A 19,667-nucleotide genomic window follows, 5' to 3' on the forward strand; every position below is an offset into this window, starting at 1 on the left:
ACAAGCCTTTTGAAGCCCTCCAGGGACGGAGACTCCCCCACTGCCCTGGGCAGCCTCTGCCAGGGCTTTATCACTATTTCAGTAAAAAAACGTTTCCTAATATTCAATCTAAACCTCCCCTGGTGCAACCTGTGGCCACTTCTCCTCATCCAACCACTTGAATCATAAAACGGGGAGGAGCTGGAAGAGGAGAAGCTGTGGCTGCCCCATCCCTGGAGGGGCTCAAGGCCACGTTGGATGGAGCTTGGAGCCCCTGCTCCAGCGGGAGGTGTCCCTGCCCACGGCAGGAGGTGGATCTGGATGATCTCTGAGTTCCCTTCCACCCCAAACCCTCCCACGATCCCGCTCTCTGACTTTCCACCCTCCCTCCCCTCCCACAGGCGGTGCCGGGCGGGCCCTCAGGGCGCAGGCGCGGGGCTGCAGCACCTCCCCCCGCCGCCCCCGCGGCCTCCACGGCCGCTCTAGCGCCTCAAGCCATGTTCGCCGAGCTCAACGAGCTGCTGGACGCGGCCCCGGAGCGAGCGGACACGGTGAGAGGCGGCGGGGAGGGAAGGATGGAGGGAGGTCGCTATGGCGGCGGGGAGGGAATGGAGAAGGTGGGGGGGGGGGGGGAAGGCGGGAAACGCTGCCGCCCCAGTGCATGCTGGGAGCTGTAGTCCAGGCAGAGCTGTTAGTCGGTGGCCGCGCGGTGTGTGCTGGGAGTTGTAGTCTTGGCGTCGCCGCCGCGGTGCATGCCGGGTAACGGCCGCGCGGGAGGACCTGCGCGCCTGCGGCCGCGCGGTGCATGCTGGGAGTTGTGGTCTTGGGGTTGGTCCCCCTGGCTTGGAAACTTTGCATTTTCTAGAATGATAGAACCGTTTGGGTTGGAAGGGACCTCAAAGATCATCCAGTCCCACCCCTGCCATGGGCAGGGACACCTCCCACTGGATCAGGGGCTCCAAGCCCCATCCAACGTGGCCTTCAACACCTCCAGGGATGGAGCAGCCACAGCTTCCCTGGGCAACCTGTTCCAGCTCCTCCCCACCCTCACGGTGAAGAAATTCCTCCTAGTGTCCAGTCTAACTCTGCCCCTCTCCAGTTTGTCCCCATTGCCCCTCGTCCCATCCCCACAAGCCTTTGGGAACAGCCCCTCCACAGCTCTCCTGGAGCCCCTTCAGGTTCTGGAAGCTGCTCTAAGGTCTCCTTGGAGCCTTCTCTTCTCCTGAACATCCCAACTCTCTCAGCCTGTCCTCGTACGGGAGGTTCTCCAGCCCTCGCATCATCCTTGGAGCCTCCTCTGGCCCCGTTCCAACAGCTCCATCTCCTTCTCCTGCTGAGGATTCCAGAGCTGGCCCCAACCCTCCAGCTGAGGTCTCCCCGAGAGGAGCAGAGGGGACAATCCCCTCCCTCCCTGCTGCCCACGCTGCTCTGGCTGCAGCCCAGGCCACGGGGGTTTCATGTTGAGCTCCTGTGGAGCTTCTCCCCCCCAGCCCCCCGAGTCCTTCTCCTCAGGGCTGCTCTCCAGCCCATCACCCCCAGCCTGGATTGAACCCGGGGGTTGCCCCGACCCAGGGGTAGGACCTTCCCTTGGCCTGGTTGCCCCTCCTGGGGGTCTCCCAGCCCCACTTCTCCAGCCTGGCCAGGTCCCTCTAGCAGCCATTGGCGCCCGGGCGCGGTGCACGCTGGGAGTTGTAGTCGGGGCTGTGGGGTTCCCCAGTCACCGCGCGGGGCTTGCTGGGAGCTGTAGTCCAACACGCGGTACGTGTGGTTTAAATGGCAGCCGCGGGGGCGCGCGGTGCATGCTGGGAGTTGTGGTCCGGCGGCGGCGCGCGGTGCATGCTGGGAGCGCGCGGGCTCCTGAGGCGGGAAGGCGCCATGGCGGGCGGTCAGGCCTCTCCCCCCGTGCTGAGCGGAACCCTCGGGCCGCTCCCTTCGCCCGGCCCTGGCGGCCCCGCAGGCACCGAGGGGGCCGGCAGGGGCCCCGCAGCCCCGGGGATCCCGGTCTGTGGGTGCGTGTGGGGAAAAGCAGCGAAAAAGGGTGAAAAAGCCTGCGCAGCGCTGCTCGGGGCCTGAGCCTCCCCTGGTGGAGCTTGAGGCCGTTCCCTCTCGTCCTGTCCCCTGTCCCTTGGGAGAAGAGCCCAGCTCCCTCCTCTCCACAACCTCCTCTCAGGGAGTTGCAGAGAGCAACGAAGAGTTTCATCCCTAGCAGCATCTTTCTAGGCGTGAGAAGGAGGCAAAGAAGGGGGAGGAGAATCATATTGCACGTCTGTGGTGGGAAATCGGGAGCCGTGGGGTTTCTGAGTGCCAGCAAACAAGCTTGGGGTGGTGGCACCAGGACTTACCTGCACCAAAGCAGAGGAAGAGAAAAAAGAAAGAAAATATTTTTTTCATAGAAAGGGTGATTGGTCCCTGCCCAGAGGAGGCCACGAAGATGATGTGAGGGCTGGAGAACCTCCTGTGTTGAGGACAGGCTGAGAGAGCTGGGGTTGTTCAGCCTGGAGAAGGCTCCGAGGAGACCTTAGAGCAGCTTCCAGGGCTGAAAGGGGCTCCAGGAAAGCTGGGGAGGGGCTCTGGATCAGGGTGACGACGGGAACAGTTTGAAGCTGGAAGAGGGAAGATTGAGATGAGATCCTTTCTGCTACGAGGGTGGTGAGACCCTGGCCCTGGTTGCCCAGCGCAGTGGTGGCTGCCCCATCCCTGGAGGTGTTGAAGGCCACGTTGGATGGAGCTTGGAGCAACCTGGTGAGAGATGTCCCTGCCCATGGCAGGGGATGGACCTGGATGGACTTTGAGGTCCCTTCCAACCCAACCCATTCTATAATTCTCTGATTCTACTCCCCCAGGCTCCTCCGTGCGATGGGTGGTGCCTTCTGTGAGCACGAGGGCTTCTGCTTCTCATTCCCTGCTCAATATTTGCTGTTCGTTAGCATCGCTTTGTAACGCATTTTAAGCCCTGAGGAGGTAGCTCTGATAGACAACACGGTTAGATTGCTTGTAGCCAAAAAGAGCTTTTCTTTTTCCATCGAATAGATTGAAAAGAAAGCTTTGATTGAACCCAGCCCTCCGATGATTCAAGAAACGCCTCAGCTAAGGTTTTAATGGAAACAAACGCCTCGATGAGGCCGGTGCTGGTAACAAGCACACGCTGATGAGCGGAATTAATTCCCTGATGAACGGAGTTAATTCTCTGCGTGAGCCAAACGAGGTGTGTGAGCCAAACGAGGTGTGTGCTTTGTGCAGAGAGCTCCGCTGCACCAAACAGATCTTAATGAGGAGGTTTTCTGCTCTGAACGTGGCTCGGTGGAGGTGAACCTGGAGCAGGAGCCAGGGTGGGCTGCTTGGGGACAAAACCAGCAGTTGCAGGAGGGCTTCCCGGGCAGTGCTGGTGGGAGAAGGGGGAGAACGGCCCGGGAACAGAGTGTGTGGTCACCTCTGAGCCTCTTGGTGACGATGAGCTGGAGGAGAGGGGGGCAAAGGAGGACTTGGGGGGCTGGGGGGGAGAAGCTCCACAGGAGCTCGACATGAAACCCCCCGTGTCCTGGACTGCATCCAGAGCTGCGTGGGCAGCAGGGAGGGAGGGGATTGTCCCCTCTGCTCCTCTCGGGGAGACCTCAGCTGGAGGGTTGGGGCCAGCTCTGGAATCCTCAGCAGGAGAAGGAGATGGAGCTGTTGGAACGGGGCCAGAGGAGGCTCCAAGGATGATGCGAGGGCTGGAGAACCTCCCGTCCGAGGACAGGCTGAGAGAGTTGGGATGTTCAGGAGAAGAGAAGGTTCTGAGGAGACCTCAGAGAGACCTTCCAGAACCTGAAGGGGCTCCAGGAAAGCTGGGGAGGGGCTGTTCCCAAGGGCTTGTGGGGATGGGACGAGGGGCAATGGGGACAAACTGGAGAGGGGCAGAGTTAGACTGGACAGGAGGAGGAATTTCTTCACCGTGAGGGTGGGGAGGAGCTGGAACAGGAGAAGCTGTGGCTGCCCCATCCCTGGAGGTGTTGAAGGCCACATTGGATGGAGCTTGGAGCCCCTGATGCAGTGGGACGTGTCCCTGCCCATGGCAGGGGTGGGACTGGATGATCTTTAAGGTCCCTTCCAACCCAAACTATTCAATGATTCCGTGATTCCATGGAAGGTGGCAGGTGCGAATTGCTCACAGCCACCCGTGGTGCTGGTGTCCCACGTGAATATAGAATCATAGAATCACCAGGTTGGAAAAGACCCCCCGGATCATTGAGTCCAACCATTCCCCTCGTTGCTATCTGTGTGTGTGCTTGGGATGTGCCGGCACTGGGACGCGCACTGCTCCTTGTTGGTGTCCTCCTTCAGAAAGCCGTGAGCTCAGCATCTTCTGGTGCCTCCCCACATCTGGAGGACGCCCTGGCCTCCCTTTATAAAGTGACGGGTGGCTGGAGTGCTGCTCGTCCCCTTCTTTCTCCACAGGCCTGAGCAGACACTTTATCTACCAAGATGGAACCAAGAGCAGTTCATGCCCTCGTCTTCCTCTGTTAAGTGGTTTTTTCCTTCTTTTCCAGGGTAAATTCACGCTGCTGCGAGACACCAGAACGGACGGCAGCTTCTTGGTGCACCATTTCCTCTCCTTCTACCTCAGAGGTGTGTCAGCAGTGGAATTCTTTGAGGCAAGGGTCATAGAATCATAGAATCACCAGGTTGGAAGAGACCCACTGGATCATGGAGTCCAACCATCCCCATCAATCACTGACCCGTGTCCCTCAGCACCTTGGCCACCCGGCCCTTAAACCCCTCCAGGATGTGACTTTGCTTGCACCTTGGAGGTTCCTTCAGCGTGAAGTGTTTCTAAGTGACCATGGGCTGGTTTTGCAGGGTGTGAGGCATCACGGAACCGTGGCTTGGGTTGGAAGGGACCTCAAAGCCCATCCAGTTCCAACGCCTCCCACTGGATCAGGTTGCTCCAAGCCCCATCCAACCTGGACATCAACACCTCCAGGGATGGAGCAGCCACCTCTTCTCTGGGCAACCTTCTCAGGGCCTCCTCACCTTCCTAAAATATCATCTCAATCTTCCCTCTTTCAGCTTCAAACCATTCCTCCTCATGCCATCCCTGCCCTCCCTGATCCAGAGCCCCTCCCCAGCTCTCCTGAAGCCCCTTTCAGCCCTGGAAGCTGCTCTAAGGTCTCCTCAGAGCCTTCTCTTCTCCAGGTGGAACAATCCCAACTCTCTCAGCCTGGCCTTGCATGGAAGGTGCTCCAACCCTTGGATCATCTTCAGGTTAGCACAAGTCTTTGGGGTCAGGATTTATAGGTCCCAGTCCTGACTTTTTCTTGAGCCTTGCTCTATATCCTTGCTCATCCCGTAATGTCCAGGCACCTCGTTTCTTCATTAACATCATAAATCACTCAGACACCTGACGGGGAGGTGTTGCCTGCGGTTCCATCACTTCTTGGTGTTATATAATGGGATTAAAAATATCAGGAACACTTAACAAATAGACGAGCTGGTACTGAGCAAAGGAACAAAGAGCCTGGCAAGTTGCCTAATTGCTTTTCTGCAAACAATTTCACCTGGGGGTGAACCTACCAAGCCCTGCGGCGCCAGAGCTGGAGTCATGGGCTCCTCCGGCTTTCTGCTAGCAAAGCAGCGTCCAAGGGACAGGAGAGACCTCGCCGCTCTCTGCAGCTCCTGGAAATGAGGTTGTGGTGAGGTAGGTGCTGGGCTCTTCTCCCTGCCCGGCTCTGTGAACGTCCCGACCTTGGAGCTGGTGCACGGAGCTGCCTGGGAAAAGCCATCCTTGAAGTGAGGAAGAACTTTGGGGTGTTTAATGCATCTCAAGGCACGTGTGCTTGATGTCACCCTCCCAGGAGGGTTAACGAGGCCAAACGGCGGGTCCTGCCCTTGGGAAACAACGACCCTGGGCAGCTCCAGCCTAGGAGAAGGCTGGCTGGAAAGGGCCTGGAGGAGAAGGACCTGGGGGGGTTGGTTGGACAGGAGCCAGCAGGGGCCCAGGGGGCCAAGAAGGCCAAGGGCATCTTGGCTTGGAGCAGAGCCGGCGTGGCCAGCAGGGCCAGGAAGGTTCTTCTCCCTCTGGATTTGATGCTGGTGAGGCCACAGCTCGAATCCTGGGGTCAGTTCTGGGTCCCTCACTCCAAGAAAGACCTTGAGGGGCTGGAGAACGTCTGGAGAAGGAGATTGGGAAGGATCTGGAGAACAAGGGTTGTGAGGAGCAGCTGAGGGACCTGGGGGTGTTTAGCCTGGAGAAGAGGAGGCTGAGGGGAGACCTCATTGCTCTCTGCAACTCCCTGAGAGGAGGTTGTGGAGAGGAGGGAGCTGGGCTCTTCTCCCAAGGGACAGGGGACAGGACGAGAGGGAACGGCCTCAAGCTCCACCAGGGGAGGCTCAGGCTGGACAGCAGGATGAAATCTTTCCTGGAAAGGGTGATTGGTCCCTGTCGGAGGCTGCCCAGGGAGGGGGTTGAGTCCCCTTCCCTGGAGGGGTTTAAGGGCCGGGTGGCCGAGGTGCTGAGGGACACGGGTCAGTGATTGATGGGGATGGTTGGACTCCATGATCCAGTGGGTCTTTTCCAACCTGATGACTCCATGACTCCCTGATTCCATCGTGGGGCTTGGTGCCGGTTACCCTCCATCTGCAGCGCCTCCTCCTTGGTGCTCAGACCATTTGGCAGCTCCCGAGGGGTCTGTGAAGGCTCAGCTGAGGCCCCCAACTTCTTGAAACCCACCGACCGCTTGAAATCCACGTCCTGCTCTCTGACAGGGAGAAACAAACGCTCTGATTTTGTTGTTCTCCAAACCGCGAGGCCACGTGGTGACGTGTTTTGCAAAAATCCCTTTTCAGCGAGGTGCCTTTGTCCAACCCGCGTGTTCTGTGTGTTTTTCCAGACAAGGTCACTAGCCCGAAGGGAGCCAAAACGAGGGATTTTTGGCTCCTCAGGGGGTTCGGTGGCTCGTGTCAGGGTTGGCCGTTGGCCTCCTTGCTGTAATCCCAGGACTCAGTGCCAGGAGATCCAAGGGCACGATGGCACGAGACCAAAAATGGGACCTTCTCCTTTTTTTTTTTTCATATCATCATTTTCTTATTCATTCTTTTTAATCATTTTCCTATTCTTTCTTTTTAAACTCACATTTTCCCTGACTCGGAGACCCTACACAAAGGTAAAATTGAAAACCCAACCACAAGCAAGCGAGATCCTGCCTAGACCTCTCTCACCTCAAGGCCCTCCAGATGGATCCATAGCCTCGCTGCTCTGATTTATGCCCTTCGATAATGTCGCTTTGCAAAATTGAACTGATAACGTGTCTTTTTCTCTTCTCTCCCAGCTGGCTGCAAGGTTTGCTTCGTGGCCCTGCTCCAGTCCTTCAGTCACTACAACGTCGTCGCGCAAAAGCTGGTGAGTCTCTTGACGTTGGTTAATTGTTACAGCTCCGCGTGGTTTGTGTGGGGAGGAAAGGAAGGAGAATGGGGAATGGGAATTGCACGTGAGCAAATCTTTCCAGATCTCGATGGGACCAGTCCAAAAACCTGGCTGCGAAGCTCACTGCAAGGAGAGGGCACTGGAGGTCCTGAGGTGACTTTATCCTCTGTCCTGTGAGGATCATAGAATCATGGAACGGTTTAGGTTGGAAGGGACCTCAAAGCCCATCCAGTTCTACCCCTGTCATGGGCAGGGACACCTCCCACTGGATCAGGGGCTCCAAGCTCCATCCAACGTGGCCTTCAACACCTCCAGGGATGGAGCAGCCACGACTTCCTTGGACAACCAGGGCCAGGGCCTCCCCACTCTTGTTGAGAAGAATTTCTTCCTAATGTCTAATCTAAATCTTCCCCTTCCAATTTAAAGCCGTTCCCTCTTGTCCTGTTTTTCCATGTCCTTGTAAAAGTCCCTCCCCAGCTTTCCTGGAGCCCCTTTCAGTCCTGGAAACTCTTCTAAGGTCTCCTTGGAGCCTTCTCCTCTCCAGGCTGAACATCCCAACTCTCTCAGCCTGTCCTCATACGGGAGGTTCTCCAGCCCTCAGATCATCCTTGGAGCCTCCTCTGAATCCGTCCCAACAGCTCCACCTCCTTCTCATGTTGAGGTTCTCCAGAACTGGCCCCAGGACTCCAGATGAGCTCTGATGAAGGCATCAAGCTCAATAAACATGGTTTTAGGCAGGGTGGTTTCACTCAAGGCCACTACCTGGAGGGATCTGACACACGGACACCCAACAGGGTTATCTTATCCAGGATAAATCTTGTGTGTAATCATTCCTAGCAGAAAATTGTGCACTTGAAGAGCTTCATAACTTAGTGGTGCTCTTGTTCTTGCTGGGAACGTGGTGGGTCCAGGCCTGGAAGGAAGAATCCTGGAGCTGGGGTCGTAGCCTGTACGGCAGCGTTTTGTGGACCTGTTCCTTGCAGCTTCTGATGTGTGATGAGACACTGAACGCTGGTCCAAAGCTGAAGTAAAGCTTAATGCTTCTCCAGCTTTGTCCCCTTCCCTGGAGGGGATTAAGGGCCGGGTGGCCGAGGTGCTGAGGGACACGGGTCAGTGATTGATGGGGATGGTTGGACTCCATGATCCGGTGGGTCTTTCCAACCTGGTGATTCTCTGATTCTATGATTCCAGAGCGTTGCCAGGTCTCCTACTCCGGAACCAATTCCTTACGTGTTTTCTGATTGCAACGAGGTATTTTTACCTGCAAGAAAAAGCTTGCCTGGATTTTTGTGCCTGTGCTGGCTTCACACTTTTCCTTTTCTGCAAACCCTGCTCTTTTCATGATGCCCTGCACTTAATTTTAAGGGACAGTCGTGTTCTTTGTCCTGACCTTGCAGGGAACGTGCTGGGCTGTAGGAAGACGAATGGCACCAGGGAGCTTGATGGCTTGGTGTCCCCACCCTCGCGTTTGTTTCAAAAGAAAAACATATTTGTCCCCTTTTGATCTCTTGCCTCTTCCCTCTTCCCTGTCGCAGCGCTGGGATCACGGGACATCACTCGGTCACCTATTGAATCACAGAATCACAGAATCACCAGGTTGGAAAAGACTCACCAGATCACGGAGTCCAACCATTCCCATCAATCACTGACCCGTGTCCCTCAGCACCTCGGCCACCCGACCCTTAAACCCCTCCAGGGAAGGGGACTCAACCCCCTCCATGGGCAGTTCCACTGCCCAGTGACCCTTTCCAGGAAATATTTTTCCCTAATATCCATGCTGACCCTCCCCTGGTGGAGCTTGAGGCCATTCCCTCTCGTCCTGTCCCCTGTCCCTTGGGAGAAGAGCCCAGCTCCCTCCTCTCTGGGTTCTCCTGCAGGTAGCGGTGCTGGAGAGGAGACCTTGGCCGGTTGCCTGATGACAAATCCTTGCACTTTGTACCACGGCTGGTGTTGAAGGCAACGACCGCGACCTCGCTGGCTCCAGGTCAGCTTGGAAGAGGCTTTGATCAACCTGAACCAGTGGGAGGTGTCCCTGCCCGTGGCAGAAGGTTGGAACTGGATGGGCTTTGAGGTCCCTTCCAACCCAAACGATTCTGTGACTCTGTGATCTATGACAGCAGCTCTGCTGGTCTCTCAGCAACCCACCCAGTGTAATCGTGCCCCATTGTGGAGCTCGCAGCTCCGGTCACACCGAGCTGCTGGGTCAGAGGCTGTGTTGGAAGAATCCATCTGCAGAGGGACCTGAACAGGCTGGATCCATGAGCTGAGACCAACGGGCTGAGGTTCCACCAGGAACTTGGGGCACAAGAACCCTGGGCAGCTCCAGCCTAGGAGAAGGCTGGCTGGAAAGGGCCTGGAGGAGAAGGACCTGGGGGGGTTGGTTGGACAGGAGCCAGCAGGGGCCCAGGGGGCCAAGAAGGCCAAGGGCATCTTGGCTTGGAGCAGAGCCGGCGTGGCCAGCAGGGCCAGGGAGGTTCTTCTCCCTCTGGATTTGATGCTGAGGCCACACCTTGCATCCTGGGGTCAGTTCTGGGTCCCTCACTCCAAGAAAGACCTTGAGGGGCTGGAGAACGTCTGGAGAAGGGAACGGAGCTGGGGAAGGGGCTGGAGACCAAGGGTTAGGAGGAGCGGCTGAGAGAGCTGGGGGGGTTCAGCCTGTGCGAGCAGTGGCTCCCGGGGGTGTCCTGAGGGCTGGGAAATGCTTGGAAAACCTCCAAGGTCTTTTCAAAAGGAGGTTTTGGGTCAGCGCCAGGTGCAGCGGCGGTCCTGGGGGAAGAGCTGCTACGAGCCTTCCCCTTGCTGGGCGACTCAAACGGGCTGTGCCCTAACGTCCTGCAGGTCCCAGCGCGATTCCGTAGGGAATAAGCAAAGATCTGTATTTTCTGTGATGCTTAAGAAGCTTCTGGCTGCTGGCGTGTGCTTCTTCCAGCCTTCAGGCAATCAGGGCATAAAGGAAGAGCTCCTGCTCCTGCCCTAGGACTTCCCACTGTTCCTGACCACTCTTGGGAGGATAGAAACCTTGCAGCAACCCAAAGGATTGTGGTTGTCCCCTCTGCTCCTCTCTGGGAGACCTCAGCTGGAGGGTTGGGGCCAGCTCTGGAATCCGCAGCAGGAGAAGGAGATGGAGCTGTTGGAACGGGGCCAGAGGAGGCTCCAAGGATGATGCGAGGGCTGGAGAACCTCCCGTCCGAGGACAGGCTGAGAGAGTTGGGATGTTCAGGAGAAGAGAAGGCTCCAAGGAGACCTTAGAGCAGCTTCCAGAACCTGAAGGGGCTCCAGGAAAGCTGGGGAGGGGCTGTTCCCAAAGGCTTGTGCGGATGGGACGAGGGGCAATGGGGACAAACTGGAGAGGGGCAGAGTTAGACTGGACAGGAGGAGGAATTTCTTCACCGTGAGGGTGGGGAGGAGCTGGAACAGGTTGCCCAGGGAAGCTGTGGCTGCCCCATCCCTGGAGGTGTTGAAGGCCACGTTGGATGGAGCTTGGAGCCCCTGATCCAGCGGGAGGTGTCCCTGCCCGTGGCAGGGGTGGAACTGGATGATCTTTAAGGTCCCTTCCAACCTAAATGATTTTATGATGCTGTGATTCTATTTCGGGTTCCCTGCCTCTGGCTCTCCACTTCTGCCTGTTGAGCAACGCTGCGTTGAGCCAAACCTTCCTGAACTCTTTCTACAACGTTTATCTCGTCATCTTGTCCACCTACGCAGCGCGTTGCTCAACCTCCCTACTGCCAGGGCGCTGAGACGCTGTGAATCGTGGTGTTGGTGCTTCTCGGTTCCATTTTGCATGGCAGAGATGGAGATGTTGGTGGGCAGCAGCTGAGCAGGAGTTGGCAGTGGCCCACATGGTCAAGAAGGCCAGTGGCATCTTGGCTTGGATCAGAGACAGCGTGGCCAGCAGGGCCAGGGAAGTGATTGTGTCCTTGCACCTTGAATCCTGGGGTCAGTTTTGGGTCCCTCACTCCAAGAAAGACCTTGAGGGGCTGGAGAACGTCTGGAGAAGGGAACGGAGCTGGGGAAGGGGCTGGAGAACAAGGGTTGTGAGGAACATCTGAGGGATCTGGGGCTGTTTAACTTGGAGAAGAGGAGGCTGAGGGGAGACCTCATCGCTCTCTGCAGCTCCTGGAGAGGAGGTTGTAGCGAAGTCTGTGTTGGTCTCTTCTCCCAGGTGGCTGGTGATGGGATGAGAGGAAATGGCCTCAAGCTGCACCAGGGCAGGTTCCGATTGGACATCAGGGAAAATTTCTTCTCAGGTGCTGGCAGAGGCTGCCCAGGGAGGTGGTGGAGTCCCCATCACTGGGGTGTTTAAAACATGGGGAGATGAGGTGCTCAGGGGTTGATTCAGTAGTGGACAGGGGTGGTTGGACTCTACGATTCCACGATTTTCTCCTCAAAGTCTGACTGATACAGCGACCAAAAGCTGGGAGCTGTAGGACGGTTGGCAAAAGGAACCCTTGCTGATGAAAGGAAGATGAGACAAGAGTTCATTAACTAGATCTCCAGCTGGGGTCTTGGAATCATAAAACCATAGAATCTCTTGGTTGGCAAAAGATCTTTGAGTTCAAGTCCAGCTGTAGGTGTTTGCTACTAAACCTTCTCCCTGAGCACCTCATCTACCCATCTTCTGGATGTCTGCTGCAGCTTTCCTAGGGCTTTTGGCCGTGCCCAGCACATGGATCTCTAGGTTGGCCTCACCACGAAGCAGGAAACCTTGCCTTGAGTTTGAGTGGCAGCCCTAGGCAGTTTGTCATGGTTCCTTCTTCTCCGAAGGCGACTCAAGGCTGAGGCTGCTCTCCTCCAGCTGTTGTGCAAGCGTTGGGTTCCCCAGCCGGTGATGTTCTCCAGATCCGTGATGTTCTCCAGATCCGTGATGTTCTCCAGATCCGTGATGTTCTCCAGATCCGTGATGTTCTCCGGATCTGTGATGTTCTCCAGATCTGTGATGTTCTCCGGATCCGTGATGTTCTCCAGATCCGTGATGTTCTCCAGATCCGTGATGTTCTCCTGATCTGTGATATTCTCCTGATCTGTGATATTCTCCTGATCTGTGATGTTCTCCAGATCCATGACGTTCTGCAGATCCGTGATGTTCTCCAGATCCATGATGTTCTCCAGATCTCAGTCTGGTGCGTGGGTTGTGCCAGCGAGTCATTAATGCCACAATGATCATTTAGAGATGGTGAAAACCAAAGGTTTCACCACCCAAGAAGAGAAGCCGAAGGAACTACTCGCAGCAGGGTCCTTGGGGCAGCCAGGGGAAGCTTCTACCCACCCTCTCCCTACCCCTAGATGAGAAGCTGGTTTTCTCCCGTGCAACAAAGCAGTTTTCTAAGCAACAATTCCACGATGTTTGAGCCCCCGCGTCACAGTGCTCGATTTTTTTATCTCCTGGAAAAATACAGGAGAGCTGGGAGAGTTGGGCTGGTTCAGCCTGGAGAAGAGAAGGCTCCGAGGAGACCTTAGAGCAGCTTCCAGCATGGAAAGGGGCTCCAGGAAAGCTGGGGAGATCAGGGATAGGATGAGTGGAACAGTTTGAAGCTGAAAGTGGGGACATGGAGATGAGATCTTAGGGAGAAATGTTCTCCTGGGAGGGTGGGGAGGAACTGCAACAGGTTTCCATGAGAAGTTGTGGCTGCCCCATCCCTGGAGGCGTTGAAGGCCACGTTGGATGGAGCTCGGAGCCCCTGATCCAGTGGGAGGTGTCCCTGCCTATGGCAAGAGGTTGGACCTGGCTGGGCTTTGAGGTCCCTTCCAACCCAAACCTTTCTATGATTTGACTCCAGAGTGTTGCAGAACCACCTGTTTCATCCCCCGTGCAGGAGTTCCTGAGGGGTTGGCTTCATGAGCACCTTTAGATGAGACCTGATAAAACTCACCTGTCGATCCCCTTGGTTCCGTTCGCACCAGTCCTGTTCGCTCCGTAACATCGTGGTTTCCTCTCTCGAGGGAGTCAATCTGACGGCTGCCAAGGAACGGGGACAACTTGTCTTCTTGGAAGGCCTTAAGTCCTGCCTTGACCTCGTCTTTGGAGAGAAGGAGGAGCAGTCGGGACAGCCAAGTCCTCTTCAGTTTATGAGGTAAACCGGAGCGGCTGTGGTTCTGCTGGGGCTCCGGGGCCCTCAGCATGCAGCGTTACCTTCCCGGTGTCCCGTTTCTTCCAATGAGGGTGGAGAAGCACTGGCCCAGACTACCCAGAGAGGTGGTGGAGGTCCCATCCTTAGAAACATCACAGGCCAGGTTTGATGGGGCTTTGAGCAACCTCATCTGGTTAAAGCTACCTTGCTCCTGCAGATGGGTTAGACTAGATGACCTCAAATGTCCCTTCCAATCTCCTGTGCGAGGACAGGCTGAGGGAGTTGGGCTTGTTCAGCCTGGAGAAGAGAAGGCTCCAAGGAGACCTTCTAGAGACCTTCCAGAACCTGAAGGGGCTCCAGGAAAGCTGAGGAGGGGCTGTTCCCAAAGGCTTGTGGGGATGGGACGAGGGGCAATGGGGACAAACTGGAGAGGGGCAGAGTTAGACTGGACAGGAGGAGGAATTTCTTCACCGTGAGGGTGGGGAGGAGCTGGAACAGGAGAAGTGGTGGCTGCCCCATCCCTGGAGGTGTTGAAGGCCACGTTGGATGGAGCTTGGAGCCCCTGAACTAGTGGGAAATGTCCCTGCCCATGGCAGGGGTGGAACTGGATGGGCTTTGAGGTCCCTTCCAACCCAAACCATTCCATGAGTCTTTGATCCCTGGAGCAGAGCTGGAGGGTTTCACTGCACACAGGTGAAGAAAGGAGAAATGTAGGACCTGGTGACTCTTTGAGCTGTGGGGACAGCAGAGCTGGTGTAGGCTGGCGTTCCCCGCGTTGGATCAGTGGTTTAGGAGGGGGTCACACCATGCGTGCACGGGCCAAGCCCTTGAGACTTCCTTCTTCTCTTCTAGTGAGAGCAATTCCGACCTCAAGGCCTTGTTTGACTTCATCCGGACGTCCCTCACTCCTGCTGACAGCGACTCCTGGAAAGGTCCCGTGCTGCTGGTGGACGACCTCAGCGTCCTGCTCAGCCTGGGGGCCACCCCGGTGGCCGTGCTGGACTTCATCCACTACTGCAGAGTGGTGGTGTGCTCCCAGCTGAAGGTACGGCTCCCTCCATAGAATCGCAGAATCATCAGGTTAGAAAAGACCCATTGGATCATGGAGTCCAACCATCCCCATCAATCACTGACCCGTGTCCCTCAGCACCTCGGCCACCCGGCCCTTCAACCCCTCCAGGGAAGGGGACTCCTAACCCTTGTTCTCCAGCCCCTCCCCAGCTCCGTTGCTCTTCTCTGGACTCGCTCCAGAGCCTCAACATCCTTCTGGTGGGGAGGGCTGTGGCTCCGTTTACAAGAGCCTCTGGAGCAAAGCCCGGCTCCCTTTCCTTTTACAACCTGTGCACAATGTGGCTTTGGAAGGCTTTGACTTGGAAGAAACTAAAATATATTTGGGGCTGGGGAGGCCGCACCTTGAATCCTGTGGTCAGTTTTGGTCCCTCACTCCAAGAAAGACCTTGAGGGGCTGGAGAACGTCTGGAGAAGGGAACGGAGCTGGGGAAGGGGCTGGAGAACAAGGGTTCTTGGAGTGGCTGAGGGACTTGGGGCTGTTTAACCTGGAGAAGAGGAGGCTGAGGGGAGACCTAAACGGTGTCCCTACGCACCACATCTCGACAGCTTTTAAATCCCTTCATGGGTGGTGACTCCACCACTGCCCTGGGCAGCCTCTGCCAGGGCTTGACAACCCTTTCAGTAAAGAAATGTTTCCTAACGTTCACTCTAAACCTCCCTGGTGCAGCTTGAGGCCATCTCCTCTCATCCCATCCCTTGTTCCTTGGGAGAAGAGCCCAGCACCCACCTCACCACAACCTCCTCTCCAGGAGCTGCAGAGAGCCATGAGGTCTCCCCTCAGCCTCCTCTTCTCCAGGATCAACACCCCCAGGTCCCTCAGCTGCTCCTCACAACCCTTGTTCTCCAGCCCCTCCCCAGCTCCGTTCCCTTCTCCAGACGTTCTCCAGCCCCTCAAGGTCTTTCTTGGAGTGAGGGACTCAGAACTGACCCCGGGATTCGAGCTGTGGCCTCACCAGCCCCGAGTCCACAGGGACAATCCCTTCCCTGCTCCTGCTGCCACCCCAGGGCTGCTCCAAGCCAGGATGCTGGTGGCCTTCTTGGCATGATGTTGAACAGAACTGGAGGCCCCGCGTGGAGCCCTGGGGACTCTGCTGTGGATCTGCTGTTATTTTCCCTGGGGACTTGAGCTCAGGACCAGCTGCCATGCTGGGAGATGTCCAAGTAGCTTCGTTAGCAGGGAATTAGCGCAAGCTTTTGCTGCTCTCTCCTTGAGCGGATTAGGAATCAGCCAAGGCCTCATCACCGTCTGGTGCTCTCCTTGCAGGGAAACATCGTGGTGTTGGTTCACAGCAACGACGATTCGGAAGACGAGGAAAACGACCTGGTTGTCACCTCCCTGTGTCATCACAGCGACCTGATCCTGTGGGCGGAGGGGCTGGCGACCGGCTTCTGCAAGGACGTCCACGGGCAGGTAACAGGAGAGCGCGGGGAGAAGCGTAGAATGTCCAGGTTGGAAAAGACCCACTGGATCACGGAGTCCAACCATCCCCATCACTCACTGACCCATGTCCCTCAGCACCTCGGCCACCCGGCCCTTAAACCCCTCCAGGGAAGGGGACTCAACCCCCTCCCTGGGCAGCCTCAGACACAGACCAATCACCCTTTCCGTGAAGAAGTTCTTCCTGATGTCCAGCCTGGTGGAGCTTGAGGTCATTCCCTCTCGTCCTGTCCCCTGTCCCCTGGGAGAAGAGCCCAGCTCCCTCCTCTCCACAACCTCCTCTCAGGTGGCACCTGTTAAGGTCACGATGGTTTTCTCCATCATCCCTGCTCCCTGGAGGCCGAGAGCAGGGAGGAACCTGTCTCTGGAGCTTCCAGAGGGATGACATTCCTCTTCCTTTCCATTTGCAGATTAAGATCATTAGGAGACTGTCCTTGCAGCTGACGGCGGAGGACGATCGCGTCCAGATCTACCAGTATAAGATCCAGGACAGGAATGTCACCTTTTTCGCCCCAGGGCTGTCACCTGCCGTCCTGTGAAGCTGCGACAGCACCAGGAGCGTCGCAGAGCGAGGCTGAGGAGGCTGCTACCTCCGGGCAGGACGTGCCGGGTGCGTCACCAGCGCCTTCCAGGAGCTGCGCAGCAAAATGACCCAAGAGGGAACCTTAAACACGTGTGGAACTGCGAGAGGATTCACCTGCCTGAAGCTTGCTGCGTCACCTAGAATCCTCGAATGGGTTGGGTTGGAAGGGACCTCAAAGATCATCCAATTCCAACCCCTGCCATGGGCAAGGACACCTCCCACTGGAGCAGGTTCCTCAAAGCTTCATCCAACGTGGCCTTCAACACCTCCAGGGTTGGGGCACCCACAACTTCTCTGAGCAACCTGTTCCAGGGCCTCCTCACCTTCATCCTGAAGAAATTCCTCCTCCTGTCCAGTCTAGCTCTGCCCCTCTCCAGTTTGTCCCCATTGCCCCTCGTCCCATCCCCACAAGCCTTTGGGAACAGCCCCTCCCCAGCTTTCCTGGAGCCCCTTCAGGTTCTGGAAGCTGCCCTAAGGTCTCCTCGGAGCCTTTTCCAGGCTGAACATCCCAACTCTCTCAGCCTGTCCTCGTGTGGGAGGTTCTCCAGCCCTCGCATCATCCTTGGAGCCTCCTCTGGCCCCGTTCCAACAGCTCCATCTCCTTCTCCTGCTGAGGATTCCAGAGCTGGCCCCAACCCTCCAGCTGAGGTCTCCCCGAGAGGAGCAGAGGGGACAATCCCCTCCCTCCCTGCTGCCCACGCTGCTCTGGATGCAGCCCAGGACACGGGGGGTTTCATGTTGAGCTCCTGTGGAGCTTCTCCCCCCCAGCCCCTCGAGTCCTTCTCCTCAAGGTTTCTCTCCAGCCCATCACCCCCAGCCTGGATTGAACCCAGGGATTTCCCAGACCCGAGTGTAGGACCTTGCCCTTGTTGACCCTCCTGAGGTTCTCCCAGCCCCACTTCTCCAGCTTGTCCAGGTCCCTCTAGGTGACATCCCATCCTTCCCCTGTGGGAACTGCCCCTCTCAGCTTGGTGTCCTCTCCAGCCTTGCTGAGGTGTCCTCCATCTCGCTGTTGACATCCATGTTCTCCAACCTCGTTCCCTCTGTCCTTCCAGCTCGTTCCCAACATACGCTGGCCAAGAGGAAGAGCAGAAACTCTCAGGAAGGGCCTTTAAGGCGTGTAAATACAAGCCGGGTTGTCCTCAGGGCTGGGCAGGCCTCACCTTTTCCGGAGCCGCTGCTGCGAGGAGGTGTCACCCCACCCTCCTGCTGCCGTTTTACGAGGTGACGCAGCGCGGGTGGAGGCCGGGATGGTCTCGGAGGGTGCTGCAATCCTCACCTTTCTCCCAGCTCTGGCACGGGAGAGATTTACCCAACTCCCAGCTTCTCCAAAAATATCTATGGCTACATTATCCCTCGTATCTACGTTATCATGATCCCTCGTGAGGTGGAAAGCGAGTCTTTGATTCCTTGCTTTGTTCCATTCCCTCTTTTCACAAGGTTTTTGGCTTCCCAAGCTCACCTGTGATGGACCAACGCCCGTATGTGAGGCTGTGTCTGAGAACCATCAGAGATCACCTCTAGCGCTCGTGTCACCTGCCTGCGTTGAAGCATTTGAGAGGCTGAGGGAGCTGTGGCACGAGGTCCAACCTCCAGGTCTGCTCTCCCCATGGTGGCCCTGGGGTACCCAACCCTCCGCTTGTAACCCAATTCGTAAAATTGTGGAATCGGAGAATGAGTTGGGTTGGAAGGGACCTTAAAGATCATCCAGTTCCACCCCTGCCAGGGGCAGGGACACCTCCCACTGGATCAGGGGCTCCAAGCTCCATCCAACGTGGCCTTGAACCCCTCCAGGGATGGGGCAGCCACAGCTTCCCTGGGCAACCTGTTCCAGGGCCTCCTCACCCTCATCCTGAAGAAATTCCTCCTCCTGTCCAGTCTAACTCTGCCCCTCTCCAGTTTGTCCCCATTGCCCCTCGTCCCATCCCCACAAGCCTTTGGGAACAGCCCCTCCCCAGCTTTCCTGGAGCCCCTTCAGGTTCTGGAAGCTGCTCTAAGGTCTCCTGGGAGCCTTCTCTTCTCCAGGTTGAACATCCCAACTCTCTCAGCCTGTCCTCGGACGGGAGGTTCTCCAGCCCTCGCATCATCCTTGGAGCCTCCTCTGGCCCCGTTCCAACAGCTCCATCTCCTTCTGCTGAGGTCTAAGACAGCGGGGAACTGGTTGCACCCGAGGGGGCGTGGCTTAAGGGGCGTGGCTAATGCTCAGGAGGCTTTTTCAGCGAGGGGCGTGGCTTAGAGGGGGCGTGGCCTAAGAGCCACAAGCTCACCTTTCCCCTAGGGGGCGTGGTTAATTAGGGGCGTGGTTAATGAGGGGGCGTGGTTAATGAGGGGGCGTGGCTTAAGAACCACCGGCGCCGTTTGCAGTGGAAGGGGTGTGGTAGATGAGTGAAATGGGGCGTGGCTTTGAGGAAGAGGCGTGGCCTAAGCCACAGGCTCTCCAAAGGGGGTGTGGCTTAAGAGCCATCAGCGCCGTTTGCAGAGGAAGGGGGCGTGGCTTTGAGGAAGGGGCGTGACCAAAGAGCCACAGAGGCTCTTCCCTCTAAGGGGCGTGGTTAACGAAGGGGCGTGGCCTCAGAGCCCCGGCACCATTTGCAGAGGAAGGGGCGTGGTAGCTGAGTGGAAGGGGGCGTGGCTTTGAGGAAGGGGCGTGGCCTAAGAGCCACACCCGCTCTTTCTCTCTAAGGGGGCGTGGCTAATTGGGAGGGCGTGGCTTAATGGGGCGTGGCCTGAGAGCCGCTGGCACCATTTGCAGAGGAAAGGCTGTGGTGGGTAAGTGGAAAGGGGGCGTGGCTTTGAAGAAGGGGCGTGGCCTAATAGCCACAGAGGCTCTTCCCTCTAAGGGGGCGTGTTTAATGAGGGGGGCGTGGTTAAAGGGGCGTGGCCTCAGAGCCCCGGCGCCATTTGCAGAGGAAGAGGCGTGGTGAGTGTGTGGAAAGGGGGCGTGGCTTTGGAGAAGGGGCGTGGCCTAAGACCCACCGGCGCCATTTGCAGAGGAAGGGGGTGTTGGGTGTGTGGAAAGGGGCGTGGCCTTGAAGAAGGGGCGTGGCCTAAGAGCCGCAGTGGCTCTTTCCCTTTAAGGGGGCGTGGCTTAAGGGGGCGTGGCCTGAGAGCATCAACCCCCGAGGG

At 57.1% G+C, this 19,667-nt stretch overlaps 1 protein-coding gene across 2 annotated transcripts; it reads left to right on the forward strand.

The window, feature by feature from the left end:
• Positions 1–432: 432 nt before the first annotated feature.
• ELP6 (elongator acetyltransferase complex subunit 6) lies at positions 433–17,935 on the forward strand. Of its 2 annotated transcripts, XM_069859201.1 has the most exons (7): positions 433–530; positions 4,506–4,584; positions 7,284–7,354; positions 13,322–13,452; positions 14,302–14,494; positions 15,785–15,931; positions 16,369–17,935. In XM_069859201.1, exons 1-7 carry the CDS (start codon positions 477–479, stop codon positions 16,495–16,497), a joined length of 804 nt encoding a protein of 267 aa, XP_069715302.1. In that variant the 5' UTR covers positions 433–476; the 3' UTR covers positions 16,498–17,935. The 2 variants fall into 2 exon arrangements, 1 of the variants encoding a protein (XP_069715302.1); XR_011337613.1 differs by lacking the exon at positions 14,302–14,494 and having other exon boundaries at positions 16,369–16,493.
• Positions 17,936–19,667: the final 1,732 nt, after the last annotated feature.

This window comes from Phaenicophaeus curvirostris, chromosome 6 (assembly GCF_032191515.1).
Source record: "Phaenicophaeus curvirostris isolate KB17595 chromosome 6, BPBGC_Pcur_1.0, whole genome shotgun sequence".
Lineage (NCBI taxonomy): Eukaryota > Metazoa > Chordata > Aves > Cuculiformes > Cuculidae > Phaenicophaeus > Phaenicophaeus curvirostris.